Genomic DNA, 17,843 nt, shown 5'->3' on the forward strand with positions numbered 1-17,843 from the left:
ACTTATTACCAAACATGACAAGACATATAACTGGCTCAGAAGGAAACGTTACGGCCAAGTTAACATCGATCCCGAAACAACAATAATCAACTTAACCCCATTGGAATTGACTACTGTACAGAAGGAGCTCCTTTGCCGTGGCACTGATTTTGGCGTTCCCCCATCATCAAAGAAAAAGGAAGTTATCATGACCGAGTTCGAATTGTTTTATCGAAAGTTATTACGCTTTACGCCAGTATCGGAGGCCCAACAATCAATATGCGCTGCAAAGATCCGAGCTGAGGCTGAGGAGCATGCGGACAAACTTCCAGACAAACGATCGTTTTCCTTAGGCCAGGAACACATGAAAGCCCTGCGTGACTTCCGCAAAAACACTGAAATTATCGTCACGCGCCCGGACAAAGGGCGGGTTACAGTTCTGATGCTCAGAACTGATTACATAGACAAGATGTCTGTCATCCTAAACGACACATCAAAGTTCCAGACCATCGGCCCGGTTGAAAACAGAGAAAGTAGAAAAAGAACTAGTAGCTTACCTAAAGAAACTGAAAGCCGACGGAGAAATATTCTCCAATGATTTCGATCGCATAAAACCGACAGGCACGCTCCGGCCTAGGCTATATGGCTTACCAAAAATACACAAGCCCACATGTCCAGTACGTCCCATCCTTTCTATGACGGCCTCGCCTCAGTATTCTATTTTCAAGTGGCTGTGTATTTACTTACAACCAGTGCAGGACCACTATTGCAAGCGCACTGTAAAAGACAGTTTTGATTTCGTCGAAAAGCTCCGCAACAAGCCTGTACCACCCAACGCACACATGTGTTCGTTTGACGTCGTCAGTTTATTTACTAATGTGCCGATTGAAGAAACTGTTGACATCTGCATGGATGTTTTGTACCGTAATGATGACATTGACACTCCTTGGATATCTGAAAGTGCGTTTAGACGATTGTTGTTGCTGGTCACAACTGGAGTTGAGTTTTCGTTCAACAATGTCATGTACAAACAAGTCGATGGTGTCGCGATGGGTTCGCCCCTTGGTCCAGTATTGGCAAACGTGTTTGTCGGTTACTGTGAGTCGAAGATTGATGATTCACTGTGGCCTGACCTTTATGTACGTTTCGTGGACGACTCATTCACATATTTTAATAATGAGGAGCGTAGTAACGAGTTTCTGGACGTGTTAAATGGTATTCACCCTGCCCTTCGTTTCACATGTGAGCATAAACAGTCCAACAAGTTGTCATTTCTGGATGTGCTGGTGGAAAAAACGAGTAGTGACGTTCTGACAACCGTTTATCTTAAGCCGACGTTTACTGGTCAGTACATTGTATATGACTCTTATTGTTCGTCTCAATATAAAGTAAACTTAGTGCGTAACCTTGTAGACCGTGCGAAGCGTATTTGTTCGTCCTGTAAGCTGCAGGAAGAGCTTGACTTTCTCCGGTCAGTTTTCGTTAAGAACGGGTACCCTGAGTTTTTGCTGCAGAAGTTGTTGAAAGTCGAACAAACTACTAAGGCTCCTTTGTTTGGTCCTGCTCGTTGTCCCGTCTATTTATGTTTGCCTTGGAAAGGACAGGAGTCGACTAAAGTTTGTACTGCAGTCAAGTCTGTTGTTCGTCGAACATACTATGCAGTACACTTTGTGCCAGTTTTTACGACGATGCGTGCGTTTACGGTGCGGAAGGATGTCCTACCAGCCCTTCACCTTAGTCATCTTATTTACAACTTTGAATGCCGACAATGCGCTAGTCGGTATGTTGGTAGGACTGTTCAGCACCTGAACGCACGCATCAAACAACACACACCACGTCACATACTTCCACCTTGCGCACAACAACAAAGACCGAAGCAAGGGCGACCTAGAAAACAACCATTAACCACACAGCCGTTGCCTACACAACCCGCGGATCCTGGCTCTCGGACTGTGCTTGCTCCGCCGTCGTTGGTGGCGGTGGTGGAGGAGAATGGGCGTGGTGGCTCATCGGGTCGGCTTGTGTCACCGCCTTTGCTCCGGCCGTCGGTGGTTCCCTCGTCAGTGCCCCCGGCGGCTTTGGCTGGGGCGGTGCCGCTTGCGGTCCCGGTCCCACTGCCTCCTCCTGATCCTCCGCCATCGGTTCTTGCGGCGGTGGAGCTTGCCAGTGGCAGACCGCGAGCAACGCTGACAGCTGCATTAACACTACAAATGCCGACTCAAAAAGACCCACCTTGCATATCAGTAACTCCCACGCCAACACCAACAACGCAATCTACAGCAACTACAACTAATCCACCATCCAAGCCCATAATTGAAAGACCAAGACGATCAACAGCCAACTACAACAGAAGCTACGCACTCAGCGGACGAGGGCGAAAGGAGGGACGTGATAGCAGGGGGATGGCCGAGTTGAGTTCAATGGACCCGGTCAGGCGGGATGGACGAGACAGAGAGAGTACAGAGGAAGCGGAGGATGGAACGGACGGCGGAGGGAGCAGTGAGTCGGAGAGCGGTGATGGGAGTGGTGGTGAGAGTGCCGGTGAGAGTGTTAGTGTTGTGCGTAGGTTTCGTGGTAGCAAGTCTTCAGTGTACAATCATCTGCTGGCTAGTCCTGATTGTTGCGGTGCGTATTCCGACTCTTCGTTCACTGTATTGTGCCGTGGTCGTCATGGTTATGGACTACAGTTAAAAGTGTTGGAAGCTATCTATCAGCGTCTGTACAAGCCTAATTTGTGTGTACAGAAAGATAGTATAATTGGGTTGAAATTGTTCAAGTAACGTGTCGTGTTTAGTGCGGCCAAGCTTGGCCGTTAATGTTCTAGGTTTAATGTACTGCTGTTATGTGTTATCACGTTGTCTTTCCTTCCTTTCTCCTTTGTTCATTTCTCGCTTTGATTGTTAAAATTCACACTTGTAAATTCACTGTTGTTGCTCTTAGTGTTATTTCTCTAACTTAGATTTTCTATAATAGTTCAATTTTTGTTTCAGTGTCCTTTAGTACAACGACGATTCCTGATGAGTGTTGTACGAAAACTTGTTGAATCCCTTTCTTTCTCTACACAATTTCTTCACATTTTTCATCGTTTTATTGCACATTGTCTCCACAGTTTTACAATACATGAATACAGTGTACACAAATGTCGATCCAGCTTGTATTACTGATTGCGGTTATCAAATTGTTGTCTCCTCGCCGTTTGTTTAAAAATCTATTCTACGCTTTTTGCAGGCCTGAAAAGGTATGGGGTATCTCATGCATGCATAAAAAATGTACGGTGCGCTGTGTGAACCTTTGTACCAGAGCATGGACAGAGGTGGCAAATCTCTGTAATCATGTACCGTGGTGGCAGTTTATTGTTCTGACTCGAATGGTGGCGTGGTCTGGGATGCTCTGCCGACCTTGGGTCTCGGCTTCATCACAACAATGTTATGATTGTGCCTCTACCATGAAAGGTAGCCGAACAGGAGTTGCCACCCAGATCTTGGCAGAAGAGACCAGGGCTCTATAATATACTCACTGCAACGGGCATGCCCTGAATCTCGCTTTTCAGGACATGATCCGTGATGTCAAGCATGTCAGGGATGCGATGGACATCACATTTGAGCTCAACAAGCTCCTTAGTATTCTGTGAAACATACTGCTGAATACAAGCGCCTGAAAACTGAGCTTGCACCAGAAGAACCTGGATTCCGCACCTGGTGTCGGACCAGTTGGACAGTTCGAGCTGCATCTCTGAAGAGCATCTAGACCAAGTACAGCATCCTTCAACAGTGCCTGGAGTCGTTTACCAAGCTTGCAAAGAACGATAAGGAGATGTCAGCAAAGTGCAATGGTGTGAGGAGTCAATTGGCGAATTTTGACTTCCTCTTCGGTTTCTCTCTGGTGCAAAAGTTCTATCGCTTGCTGATAACCTCAGCAAGTCATTGCAGTCTACCACCTTGTCTGCAAAGTGAAGGCCAAGCTATTGCAAAAGCTACTGTTGACACTCTCCTGCTTCTCCGTACTGACAATAGTTTTGAGGCTTTCTGGTCGAGCGTGATGGAGCTGCAGCAGTCAAATGACGTGCTTGAACCTCAACTACCGAGAAAGAGGAAGGTAACAGCAAGGCTCAAAGAAGGTACTGGTGCTCCCTCATTCCCTGCTACAGTCTAGGCCTACAATCGTCCTGTGTACTTTGCTGCAGTTGACACGTGCAAGCCATCCGTCAGTGGTTTGACCAGGAAGGCGATTGCAAATACCGGAATTTGGAAGACCTTCTTCTCAAAGGCTGTGCTGGGCGGAACTACAGTACAGAGCTTACAGCCATTGCCTCACTGTACAAGGATGACATCCAGACGGATCTCGTTCATGACCAGCTGCCAGTCCTTCATGCGCATTGCCTTGCTGAAGGTGATGATGCACCGACCGTGCTGAGTGTTGTGTCTTACCTGCAGTCTTTGTCCAGTCGTCAGTTATTCTTGTCAGAAGTGTGTGTCCTGCTGCAGCTGCTGCGGATATCACCAGCCACTAATGCCACCAGTGAGCGCTCATTCTCGCTCCACATATACTGGAACACACAGAGACATAGACAGCAATAGCGACACTGCACAAAGTGAAGGGAAGTTGGCCGCAGCCAGATGTGAACCGGATAACGAGTGAGGTATGGAAGCAAGAACTGAGAACAGAGTGTCTCAGATAGAATAGGCGTGCCAGTGGATAGCAGAAATAGGCCATGATGCAGAACCACTTGGGACCGTCAAATTAATTTTTCTGGACCGAGCCAGCCGGGGAAAAAACCCTCGCGCCGACGGACGAAGTTGTGAGGGAAAAAACCGGGTGTATATCTCCAATGGCGATTAGGCATCATGTAGGTATGGCAAGCACTTCACGTCAAAAGTTATAAAAGAGCAATGATATTATGCAGGGTGGGAGGGCAGGGACACTGGTGAGACTCAAAACTGACTGAAGAAGTCAGGAAAAGAAGCGACAATAAAGAACTCACCAGATGCCATATTTGCAACTGAAAATATTTCCAGAGAATTCATTTCTCGCCTATCTTGGCCGGCGAGAAATACAACTTCTCGGCACTAAGGCGGCTGAAAATGTACCACTGTGCTCTTCTTCATGTTCGCAAAGGAAGACTGAGATGCTTTGAACTTGAAGACAGTTGCGAATGACTTTGTTGGGGAGTGAGAGTATCGCAGAGGCATTTTCGGAAAGTTTTAGATGTGTTTTAGTGTTGCTTTGCAAATTTTGTCAATGCTCAGAACAGCAACCCCAATTCGCGCTTCATTGTTACATGTTCTTACCTTGTATGCCTCGTTTGTTGTTTCCATATATTAGTACGTGTTTCATTACTCTTTTTGATCTAGTGATTCCCTAGAAACCTTGTTGGTGGATTGTCGATTCTTGTACAGCTACCATGTTTTGCATCAGCAATGCGGTGTGTCATCATCCATGCGTATTCTTATTCCTCATATTTTTCTGTGGCATTAAAATATGGCCTTTTAGGCCCACTTTTCAGAACATTTTCTCCGCGGGAGGACCCCCCCCCCCCCACACACACACAAACTTTGGCCGCACCAATGTTAAACAGCTTCCGATGCCCCTGAGTATGAGTGGTCAGTATGACTGGTCAGTCTGGGTGCTTAGTCTGACTGGTCAGTCTGGGTGCTTAGGCTGGGTGCTTAGTCTGGATGCTCAGGTAATGGGAGTATAAAATTATTATTATTATTATTAATATTCCCGTAGCTATGCAGAAGACGTTACTTCAGTAACGTTTGGCGCTAGCCAGGGTCCACACAGCTTTAATTTGGTGTTTGTTTGTTTGTTTGTTTGTGTCACGGCTGGAGCTATCCCTTATCTGTCCCGTATCTGTCCCGTATCTGTGACTACAAAGGCTCTACAGGATTGTACATAACAGCTGTCCACAATATTTGCGGGCTCCTGTATCTGTCCCGTACCGTACCAATATTTGTCGTATTATGTATACGACTCCCTGATGTAGAGGGAGATTTGGAAAGAAATAGGGAGACGAGGAGGAAATTAAATTAGAATAGACGCCGAATAGGTGATAGGATGCGTCAGCATAAACATACTTTGGAAGAGAGATCCCGTCGTCTCCAAAATAAGCGTGAACGAGCGATTCAGCGCCGGTCACAGGAAACGTCGGGAGAGAGATCCCGTCGACTCCAGAACGCCCGTGATCGGCAGAGTCCGCCGGTCCCAGGCAACGTCAGGACAGACATCACCCGTTTAGTCCAGAACGCCCGTGATCAGCAGAGTCTAAGCCTGTCCCAGGAAACGTCAGGACAGACATCCTGTCGAGTCCAGAACGCCCGTGATCGGCAGAGTCAGCGCCGGTCCCAGTAAACGTCAGGACAGACATCCCGTCGACGCGCAGAAAAACTAAATCTGCAGCCTCTTTTGCCGTCGGACAGGATACGTATTTTAGGAGGCTGTAAAGTTATGTAATGTGCTCCACAGGCAACCATGCATTCGGCGTCCTCATTGGCTCAACAGGTCAATGTACATGTATTACTACAAAAGGCCAGAAAATCCGATTACTGTATTAAAAATAACCTACGTGGAGATAATAATTTTAATATAGCTATGAATAGGATGAAGGCCGCAGACATCACATGTCATACTGTATTAAAATCAACTAATTTTCGCTAGCGATTTAATTTCGCTGATTTCGCCGCTTGGTACCAACCTACCAAAGTAAACCGCAGGCCAAAGTTTGTCATATAGGCAAATGATGCATGATTGAGCAATGGATGCATGTGAGAGCAAAAATACCGATCGATTTCCAATTTGACGTGAATTTGCGCGTCACGTCGGAAATAACGTGCATCTTAACCACTCTAATAGAAAAGTTTCTATTTCTCATCGGCCAAAATTTGTTGATTTACTGTATAACGAGATAAAAAGAAAAGAAGGAGCAAACGAAATGTAGATGATTATTAGAGAAACAACAATCCGCAATAAATTCTGCAAATACTTTTGCCTAACTCATAATATTCAAACCGATTGAAACGGTTTTGCCATACAGTGATGTGGTCAATCAACGGAAAAAGACATTTCCATCAGTTCTTATAACATGTACGATGAGCTAGGCAAGAAAGCATAAAAGCATAGCGTAGGGCCCTGAGCTTCCAAGCTCTCTCGTTATTATTATGCACTTACGCGTCAATGTCAGGGGTGGTAAACCGCCCACAGATTCGCACGTGCTGAATGAACTTGGGAAATGAAAAATAAAAATAAAAAGAGCAACGACAACAGAAATAGAAATACAATACAAGACGTACCTGCTAAGGGGCACATGACAGCATTGCTCAGATTGAACAGAGGACGCAGACACAGGGTAAAGGGCATTGTCGACTCCGTTTTGAGAATAATCCAGTAAAATGGTGGCAGGTGGATGCAAATCCAGGCACTACGTTAAGAGAGGAATTTTGTTGGTATTTAAAAAAAGATGTTAGTTATTATTGTGAGTGTAACTGAACTTTATGTTCATACTCACAGCAGTTTCACTCTTACTGCAACATTGGTTATCAACCTCCCTTTCCATTGTCAAAAATGGGTATTACCTCACCGTTTCAACATGTTCCTCTGTCAAATGTTTAGCATCTGTAGCCTCACGAAATAATAGCCAAGTTCGTTTCCCTGGAGGTGAGTCTCCTCGGGAGGAACTTCGTGGTCCATTGAAGAGTTCAGAATGTACCAAGCACCTACCTTTTCAATTAAAAATGCTTCAACATGTATATGCTGTGATCGACCTTTTCTGGCAAGCTAAGAACATGTGATGTCATCAGGTCTTCCTCGCTTTGGGAAATTCCAAAAAATATTTCCCACTCCACTCAATAATACTTGTGCATGGTTGTTCTTGTTGGAGAGGTCTTCTGTTACACCTACCATACTTTTGTTTAGCCATCGGAAACATGACCTGGATAATGAGACTGGAGTGCCTCTGTAACCCATCACTGCTGATCCCATACTATACCGGGATTCTAGATGACGACCAGGCTCTGAGCCTGTAGTATTACGTGGTCATATACATGGTGTGTTGATGAGAATTTGCAGGGCAGGTGTATGTGTAGATGATTGTTATGTGGTCAGTACTTACTCGATTCTCACAATCGAAATATTATGTAGGTTGAAAAGAATGCTCTCAGCTTGCACTCGCAACAATCCTTGAGTTAATGGATTTACTATTCGTTGACTTATGGTGCTCAACAGAGACGCATATCCACACGCGGTCCAATATGTTTTGCACATTGTTTGGACACTTGATATTCTTTGTTTAGCTCTTTTTCCCAGCTTGCAGTCATGACACCCTCACTTCAAATAGAGCAATGTACTTACAGAAGTGTTAAAACATCTTTGCGCTCGATACGACCAAGGACAGTCGAATGGGACAAAGGGGAACATTGTTCTTGGTTCTTCAGCTTGTCTCCGACTTTGTTTTGAAGATTGGTGCTTCAGCTCATTATTTTCCTTCATTGCGATAGCTTTCCAGGAAGACTATAATATTTCGAGAAAAGATGCCCGAATTACCGTCCTTTAAGTGTGATGTGTGTTTTCAGTAAAAACGAACCGTTTCCCCTGGTTCTTAGAGCTCTGGCAGCAGTAGAGGGGACGGTTATAGGAAATAGGTTAAAAACCGGAACGGACTCAATATTCACTTTCTCTCTTGGTATTTTGATTAGAAAACATATTATGTCACATTAAGACTATGATGTGTTTTACTCCGAGCCAACATTTCATGGCTCTGCGATTACCAAAAGCGCCATACCAAAACAGGTGAGGTTTTGACCTGTTGCTTCGCACTGCGACTTGAGTTTTACCTCTTTCTAAACATCAACTTCTTGTAGCACACGACTGTTCCAGTGCAGCCACTTAACAATATGGCGTCGTTCGGTGCGATTTATGTAACATTGTAGGAATAGTGCAAATACAGGATGAGTATGCGTTTTTGGAAGAAACTCATGTTGCTCCTTGCGTGGTTTCACGATTTGGGAAGAGAATCCAAGAGAAAATTTTTGAAAGCGCTCGAGCGAGATACTCGACTTTTAGGTAATTTGAGAGAGAAAAAGGGTGGAAAGGCATCCTGGCCTGCCCAGTTAGCTGTCTTTCCGCTTCAAACTTGCTCAAAACTGCTCCTGGTAGTTCAGAGAATGACCGCTCCTGTGATTATCGGCCTCTGCTTGGCGTGCGCTCGTGTACAATATTCAAATTGGACATTTCGTACTCGTTCAACCCACAATAGGGTAGATATCACAATTTCAAGCTCACTTGGCCAGCTGCTGTCTTCTTCTACAATATCCCACATGCCAACTAAGCAATTTACAGCAGGAAGCAGCCTTCTAGCAACTAAACGGCCACGCCATTTGTCTTCCGAATCAAGAGAAAACAGGTTCCTGACCCGCCTCGCGAACTCAGAAGTTCATGCGCGGACAACAACGACACTCAGGGAAGACAACCAGAGGATAGTCCTCTACCAGGGAAAATTGCCATCTAGCCTGGGAAAAATCCAGGAAAGGCTTCTCGGGGCCGAGTTTGACAGCGACGACACAAGGAGTGCTTCAGAGTGAAGCAAAAGTTGCACGACGCAGAACAATTGTTTCTTGAAGGAAAGGCAGGCATGTGAGGTACGAGCGGAAAGCTTGAAACAAGACGCACGTGATCAGCGTGTTCCCAAGGCTGTCCGGGCTAACCAGTCACCAAAATCCACGGGAAACCATGGCCTACTTGGGTTCTGGCGATTTGAAATTTCAAATTTTCTTGCCATTGAAGCCCGATCAAGACTTTCGGCGGCCATATTGTAAAGTGGCGTGAAATCGCACAAAAAAACAGCCAAGCGCAGGTAAACAGCGGCTCGCCTCTGGCCTTTAAAGCACGAATGAAAAGTAATGGAAGCACACATAAGGCTTATTGTTACTCTGTACTGGCCATCATGGAGTGATAGGAATTACCTAATTTCAGAACTCAGAGTGAATTTGACGTGCACTCTAATACCTTTCCGGTTTGGAGCCATCTCTGATTTGATGCGAACAATTGGGCAACTTGGAGGCAATGGACTAACACAAAGGAATGGCTCATACCGTTCCGGTATCGAACCATTCCCTCTACCCCGTAGCAGTCAAAGGATAAAATAGCGTCACGTGCCACTGGGTGACGTACATGTGAGAGTTGGAAAAGCAAAGTGATGTTACGGTGATTGATGGTGACTGAATCGTTGCTATTTCCACTGTACATTTTTCAACCTGTGGCACATGGGCACTGTTGACCTCGCAGCACTTGAGTAGATGCGTTTTATCAGAAACCACTACGTCCGTTGATTGACAAGTCATCTTGAAACCAAATAAGCAACAAGAGCCTGTACAAACACACCACCATGGCCGCACTCAGCATGGTCATTGTTGAGGCGAGGTCGAGAATTTTTGAGCACTCTCTTCACCTGCCTAGGGATACATCATTAGCATAAATGGCCATTTTTTACAACAATTTTTTTAACATTTAGCACATCAACTTCTCCAATGGCTTCCGCCACACGACAACATAAACAATTTGATAGGTTATATAAATTCGAACTTCAAAGTATAACTAATAAGCGACGAGGGCGCAGAAGGAGAGGAAAATTTGAAAAAAGAAGGACACCGAAGAGCTGAGAAAGGAAGAACAAAGAACAGGCAGTGATGACAGTGGGGGTGAATCATGCCCAACAATCTGAGACCAATATGATTGTACAGAACACACACCAAAAGACCAAGGCAACCGCACCACCTACAAATCACGCCCTGACGACCCGGACTCTTGCGTGCACCACATACCATAGGTGTCACCCATCATACCAAACTCACACGTACACTAGACAATGTATGACAACAAACAACAGACTCTACAAGACACGAACCATGTATAATAAAACGTGACAGTAATAAGCGATCCTGACTTGTGTTACCGCTAAAAGTCGTATTAGAGGAGTAGACTGCAAAGCAACTTACTGATTGTGCTCCACCATGTTAATGAGAGTGTGCAAGTCACTTGCCAGCAATAATGATCTCCTACAGCTGTGAGCCCTTGGGCGCCATCGCACTCTGTGGAGAAGTCTATGGAAAAGCACAATGAATGTGTGCTGCCCAACTAGAGAATTGGCCAGACTTCAAGATGATACATGAATCTTTTCTGGGTCTTTTGTCCTCTCATATGCTTCAGAAATGATGTGTGGTTCTATTCACGTCCTATTACATGTTGACGGGAATTGGACATCTTCTTTAGTTTAATGTTTTCTTCTCTATGCGCTGCATGATCTGATTCAACTTGATGGTTTACTGTAAGAGTTGAAAGTGTGACGAGTCTAAAGTTTAGCAATTTGCAAAACATTCCCACTTAGCAGGCGCAAAGTTTAGCAATCCTGCCATCACACACCTGTCTTCTACATCTCTAGTACAGAGGAGAGAAGGAATAACATGCGTACTAGTATTGCGTTTATTGAGTTTAACGATGGATTCTTTCTCATGAAAACGCAAGACTTTGTGGCCCATTAGAAATTCAACTCTCACAGTATTAGAATTCTTTGGCAGTTCATCTTCATGAACACTGATGCTGCAGAGAAATTTCAAAAAATTAAGGGTGGTAGTTAAACTGTACATTCGCCGATCCACAGAATGACTATTCATACTCACGTATTGCTCACTGTCTCTAGTGTTATCACGATCATTACACACACAGTCCTGTTTGTCTGAGCCTTGATATTGATATACAGTCAGACCTCGCATAACCGCACACATCTGTTTTCCACAAAAAATATCCGGATAGGCGAGGGAACCGGATAATCGAACACGCATACTGTATGTATGCATGGCATGTGCTGTGAATCGGCAACCAACCATTTTTTTCCGGATGGCGAGGGATCCGGATACAAGAGTACCGCATAAGTGAGATCTGACTGTACCCAATTTATGCAATGAGATCTATGAATATGTGTCTGCATGGAGGAAGCAGACACACAAGGGCAGGCACACTCTATGCTCACAAGTGCTGCCATGCGTAGATCAGTCAGTATAATTGCCTGCAAGACCTCTGATCCTATGACATACAGACTTAACTCGAGATCCACTGCGCATAGTAACAACTTTTGGAAACGTTCCCTATTACATGAAGGGATCATGAAAAGCTGCTCATCCAAGTCTGTTATTCGTGACGTACAATTAATCATACATTAATGAACTGCTGTACTACAAGTGTCCACTGCTCATAGCAACACATGAAACAGCACTCCAACAATAAAACATTGCCTAGCAATCCAAAAATAGAGATGATGGGTTATCCTTGAGGCTAACAACAGTTAGTGATAAGAATGATGCACTGCTCTCTATCGCGCGCTTCAACTGAGTTTGCTTTACGTGTGCATTCAACGGCTGCGGATGTGCTCCCAAACCGCCTTAGTTACAGTAGACTCGTTCGCCCAAGAACGTCCAGGCTGGATATCTAAGAACGCCCCAGCCTGGATTTAAGAACGAACTCCAAGATTTTTAAGAACGCAACGTTTTTTGGTATTGCACGTTTTTGCAAGCGGATTGGACCTTCATGATCTTGTCCGAGTACGAAAAACAAGTCCGCAACCACAAACTCTTGTGGGGTCCTCGCGAAAACATCACCCAGTGCAGCGCTACATACTACACGTGCATGTAAAGTAAAAGTGTACAACCGGTACATGTAGTGCAAAGTGAATTGTACATGAGCGTCACGGGTCATGTTGGACGCGTAAGAACGCGAAATAAGAACGTAGCCTGGGGCGCTGAAAAATAAGAACTTTGCTAGGCTAGCCCTCTGAAACCGCGTTCTTGGGCGTACGAGTCTACTTTAGCTCTTGCTGCGTTGACTTTGGCTCACGCTTTCCTTTTTTGGTACCTAGTGCCACCACCCTCCCATTCACATTATACTTCAAGTGAGAAGAGCTTCCATTAACTGGTGCCTATGCTGCTACTATCTGTGCTTAAATCACACACTATTGGTCAGTTGTTTTGTGACGTAAATAGTATAGTCATTGCATCCGGTTGCAGGTTTCATTGCCGCACAAGCATGAGCGATTGATTTGGTTGTTTGCAATGCCAGTTGTTTCACCCTGGTTGGCTGTTCGCAACGTGGATCAGGAACCTTTTCACCTGGTCCAGGGCACTGTTGCGGCTCACTCATGAGCAATTGCCTATTTGCAATGCCAATTGCTGCACCAGTTAATCGAAACCAGCACACTGGTGTAGCCAGACTATGCTTAAGCCATGTTATGAGAATACACGGGTATGCAACAACTTCACTCTGTGGCTTTCCATTGCATGTAGTCCCTCGGCTATCTCTAATAAACCTTAGGACCTGATTTCAACTTTCATCAAAATGTGACGTTAAAGTTACTCAAAGAAAACGCGACCACGATCGTGAAGGCAATGAAGTCAAAGACGAAGTCGATCTTGAAATTTTTTTGCAGGTTTGATCGATCAATCGATCGATTGTAGGTAGTCAGAATGGCGAGTAACGATGTATGATTGAGTTTGTCGGTGTGCCGCATGAGGACGCGTCTCTCCTAGATGAGCACGACGAGATATTCTACTGCGATGTCTCCCCGGGTACGATGACAGTGAACGCGACGATTGCGATGACGGAGACAACAACCCGATCGCACCTGCGGCAGAAAAGTGCCAGCTCCGTCCGTCTGACAATGACGAAGATGAGAGTTACAATGACTTGGAGCAGGAAGGTCCGCGTGTCGAGGAAACCCTAATCACCGCAGAGATAGTGGACTGGATGTCAATCGGATGCAGCTGCCCTGGTGACAATCACTTTGCTGCACTTGACAAGGACCTCTTGAAAATATTGTCATGTCGCACCGCCAGCTAAAGCGCTGCTCTCGCCAAAGTCACGCCCACTCTTCAAAAAGTACGGACTGGATGAACTGGCTGCCTCAGTGACTGCGGGATTCGCAAACCCGGCAACAATTATGATACTGCATACATGTACATAGCCGAATTTGACAACTATAGTGCATTCTACAATATGGAGAATTCAAGGTACTTGCAAGGCTAATATTGATTTGAAAGTGTGTCACATGAAAGTCTACATACTAAAGACTTTAAGTACATTGTCCAAATAAAAAGGCAATTTCAAAAATTTCACCCCTAAGGTCCATTTACTGAGATCATGGCTCAATTGTTAATGGAGAGGTTTTGCATTCCGAATTTCGGAATTATTTTCGGAATTTGGCGGCAGGAGTCGAAAATGTAGTTGAACTTTCGGAAGTGTGGTGGCGAAAATGCATGGTTTTTCGAAAATGGATTTTCGGCTCTTTCCTGTTTGGGAGCGCATACACGTATTTGAATATTTTTATGTGTGTATTTTTGTTTTCTGCTGCTCTCGCTGATTATAATTATTTGAAAATTTTCCACATGTGTAGTTTTGGTTTTTGCTGCTCTCGCTGATCTCGCCATGTTGACTAGATCTTCTCACACTCCATCACACTCTATCTTCCTTTGCCATGGAGCCTACTGACAGTACAAGACAGTAGTTCGACAACCTCGTCCTCAGCCGTTGGATCACTCGGTCCACCATCAGTCCGTCCTCGTCTTCGAACCGCGCCCAGATTCAGTTTGACCTGCACATGGATTTGATCCTGCTCAGGCAACCCCTACATGTATTTTGTGCTCAACTCCTTTGTTCGCGGCTCTGTGGGATCCGAGGAGACTGCATAAGTTCTAGCCTTGTCTGACCCAAAATTTGCTGGTATCACCAGGAAGTCCGTCAGAGAACACCATGAACACACGCTGCTTCTGTTGGACCAGCACGCCTCAAAACCGAATATGCAACATTCGGTTGTAAAACGTTTTCGGTTTTGGCGCCTTCGACTCCCTGCATTTTGTTTTGCATGGCAACCCTTGGAAATCGAATCAGATTTTCGGAATGCAAAACACTGAAAATGCCGTTTTTCGGCACGCACTTTTTTTCGGAAAAACACAGTCGAAAAACATTCCGAAATTCGGTATGCAAAACCTCTAGTAGAACCACCATCATAATAAAAAGCCGAACTGCCAGGTATGAAAGCTTTGTTTTCTTGGAAGAACAAACAAATCATGAAAAATTTCACTAATTATGTGATGGACAAAGAAGAAAAGGGGATAATAGTATAGCAGTTGGTGAAGGACAAGGATGGAAATTCAAAAAACCTAGTTATTGTACAGCTCTCATCAGGAAGAAAACATTGTTCTAAATAACACAAATTAGGCCGGAGGACTAATATTTTGAATTTCTTAAGTGAGAAATAACGCCTGTATAAAGGCTATCATTCGCACCCTGACACTCTCCTATCTCAACTCACTGCCTGACACTCTCCTATCTCAACTCACTGCCTGACACTCTCCTATCTCAACTCACTGCCTGACACGCTCCTATCTCAACTCACTGCCTGACACTCTCCTATCTCAACTCACTGCCTGACACTCTCCTATCTCAACTCACTGCCTGACACTCTCCTATCTCAACTCACTGCCTGACACTCTCCTATCTCAACTCACTGCCTGACACTCTCCTATCTCAACTCACTGCCTGACACTCTCCTATCTCAACTCACTGCCTGACACTCTCCTATCTCAACTCACTGCCTGACACTCTCCTATCTCAATACACTGCCTGCATCTTCGCTTCCTGTGCTGTACCCCTCTGTACTCTCATCCTCCCTGTCCAATTGCCTATCAAGCCTGCTGAAACACTCTGTTCACCTCTGTGTTGACTGTATTCCTTGTTGTTGTTAATGTGTTTCTCTTCCAGGTCTTACATCAGGATGGGTCTTACGTGAAAACGATTGGTAACGGTACTATCGGTACCTCGTATGGTGTTGCAGCACTGTCTCTGCCCCAGCATGGTATTTGTTATGCTGTAACCGATCGCAATGACGGTTGTGTGAGAGTAAGTTAGTGCTTGTGTGGTGTTTATTGCTGAGATTTCTCAGAATTCTAATTTGATGGTTGCTATGATTAGCCCCAACATGGACTTTTTCTCTGTTCTCACAGCAGAGCAAGTAAATAGGTACAGCATTTGTTTCGTATCTGTACATGTGGTGCGAAAGGTGCCATAAATTTTCTAAAACTCCTCCTTTTCCCAACACAACACCAGCACAACACAAAAACCTCTAGGAGAAAAAATATGTAGTACAGATAATGCAAGTTAGCAGTGAAGAGAGAAAGAGAAGAACAAGAGGAAGAACAAAATCACCAGCACTTAGTCCAGGAAAAGACACGTGGAACAAGGCATACAAAAGGGAGGCAGAACAACCAGTAATATCTCGTCGTGGCTGAAGCAGCCAATGCAGCGACAGCCACCACGAAGTGCATGAAATAGATCTGAACATGAAGTGAAGAAAACAGCAACTCCGACAAAGAAACAAAACAAGATCAGCTACGTGACTAACCACAGCGTAAACAGCATTCGGCCTTTGAAAGTGTCTGCATTAATATTCACCATCATCATTGTGCTCTGTAGCCGATGACACACATCTAATCACTTGCCCAATACAGAGCACAAGAGGTTCCTTCGAGCATTGAAGTTTTATTCCTTGTGGCAGATGTTTTGGTCGCTAAGACTTCATCAGAGAAGGTTGAGTTGTTGAATGACTTGAAAAGAAACAATCACCTAGTTTATACTGACTCTTCCATGACTGTATGAACGTGAGCTAAATGAGACATGCGCTAGATGCCGAGAGCCGATGGTGCAGTGTAGATAGGGAGAGCATGGGGTTGATGCCAGGTGAACTACAAGTACTAGCATGACTGCTGTATCCGTGCTGTGTTGCAGTATAGGTGCTGTGTTGCAGTATCCGTGCTGTGTTGCTGTATCCGTGCTGTGTTGCAGTATCCGGCAGTAACTATCACCTCTTTGCAGAGTGTCCCATGATTTCAGAACCCGGTTAACATTTTAACACCTTGCATTCGCACTTCGAGTATCAAGTGCACGCTCATCAGCGCACTATCTCTCATTTCAAGTGCCAATATAACATATTTTAACGAGTGGACGGTTCGACGGACATCTCGTGCACTCTAGATGGGCAGTAGTGAGTTAGGCAATTGAGAATTCAAGTTGGCAGGGAAATTGCGAGCTCCCATGTAAGGAGCAACACACATTTACCCAAGTATCACTTAAGTCGCACCAACATCTTCTTCAAAGTATAAACTAGGCGACTATTTATTTTCCAGTCATTCAACAACTCAAATTTCTCTGACGAGGCCTTAATGATTGAAGCAATTGTCAGAAGGAGTAAAACTTCACTGCTGGAAGGAGTCTCTTGTTGCTGTTGTGTGCAAGCGAGTGCATGTATGTGGTCGTCCACAGAGTGTAATAATGGTGATAAAATATAAATGTCAACGCAGCTACCTGACTATCCACAACAAAGACATAAGCAATGACATCATCAGTCACGCTCGAATTCCGCATGCAGCCTTGCAGGCGCTGGTAAAATGGATAACACGGAAAGCACGAAAATTAATAACACAACAAGCGATCGTGGCAGGGAAACAAATAAAATTCAAATAAACTATTTCAAAGAATGATGGAAAGTGAAACGACTATAGTCTGTTTCAAAAAGATTTACAATCAGGTTTGGGTCTTAAAAAGTATGAAGATAAGGGAAATGTGGACAACAAAGTACATAGAATGGCTTGTTAGGACACGGCAAATTGTTCTGTGAAGGTTTCGGAACAATTGGACCAACCGTTAAGGAGTTAGAATTTCGGCCAGGTTTCCGGCCTTTTCCCATGGTTTACAATTTGCCCAGGAAGCCAGTATCGATTTTTTATCAAAACCCACGATTCATCCTTTCCTTTTTGGCCTTGTGGTTATGA

The 17,843-nt window shown here is 44.8% G+C and overlaps 1 protein-coding gene across 1 annotated transcript in view; it reads left to right on the plus strand.

The window, feature by feature from the left end:
- LOC135811242 (tripartite motif-containing protein 2-like) overlaps nt 1–17,843 on the plus strand; it is a 191,246-nt gene that overhangs the window by 104,425 nt on the left and 68,978 nt on the right. The window contains exon 9 of the mRNA XM_065324442.1: nt 15,778–15,915. Coding sequence (XP_065180514.1) covers nt 15,778–15,915 — 138 coding nt within the window. The remainder of the gene's footprint in view (nt 1–15,777; nt 15,916–17,843) is intronic.

The sequence above is a fragment of the Sycon ciliatum genome, chromosome 3 (genome assembly GCF_964019385.1).
Source record: "Sycon ciliatum chromosome 3, ocSycCili1.1, whole genome shotgun sequence".
NCBI lineage: Eukaryota > Metazoa > Porifera > Calcarea > Leucosolenida > Sycettidae > Sycon > Sycon ciliatum.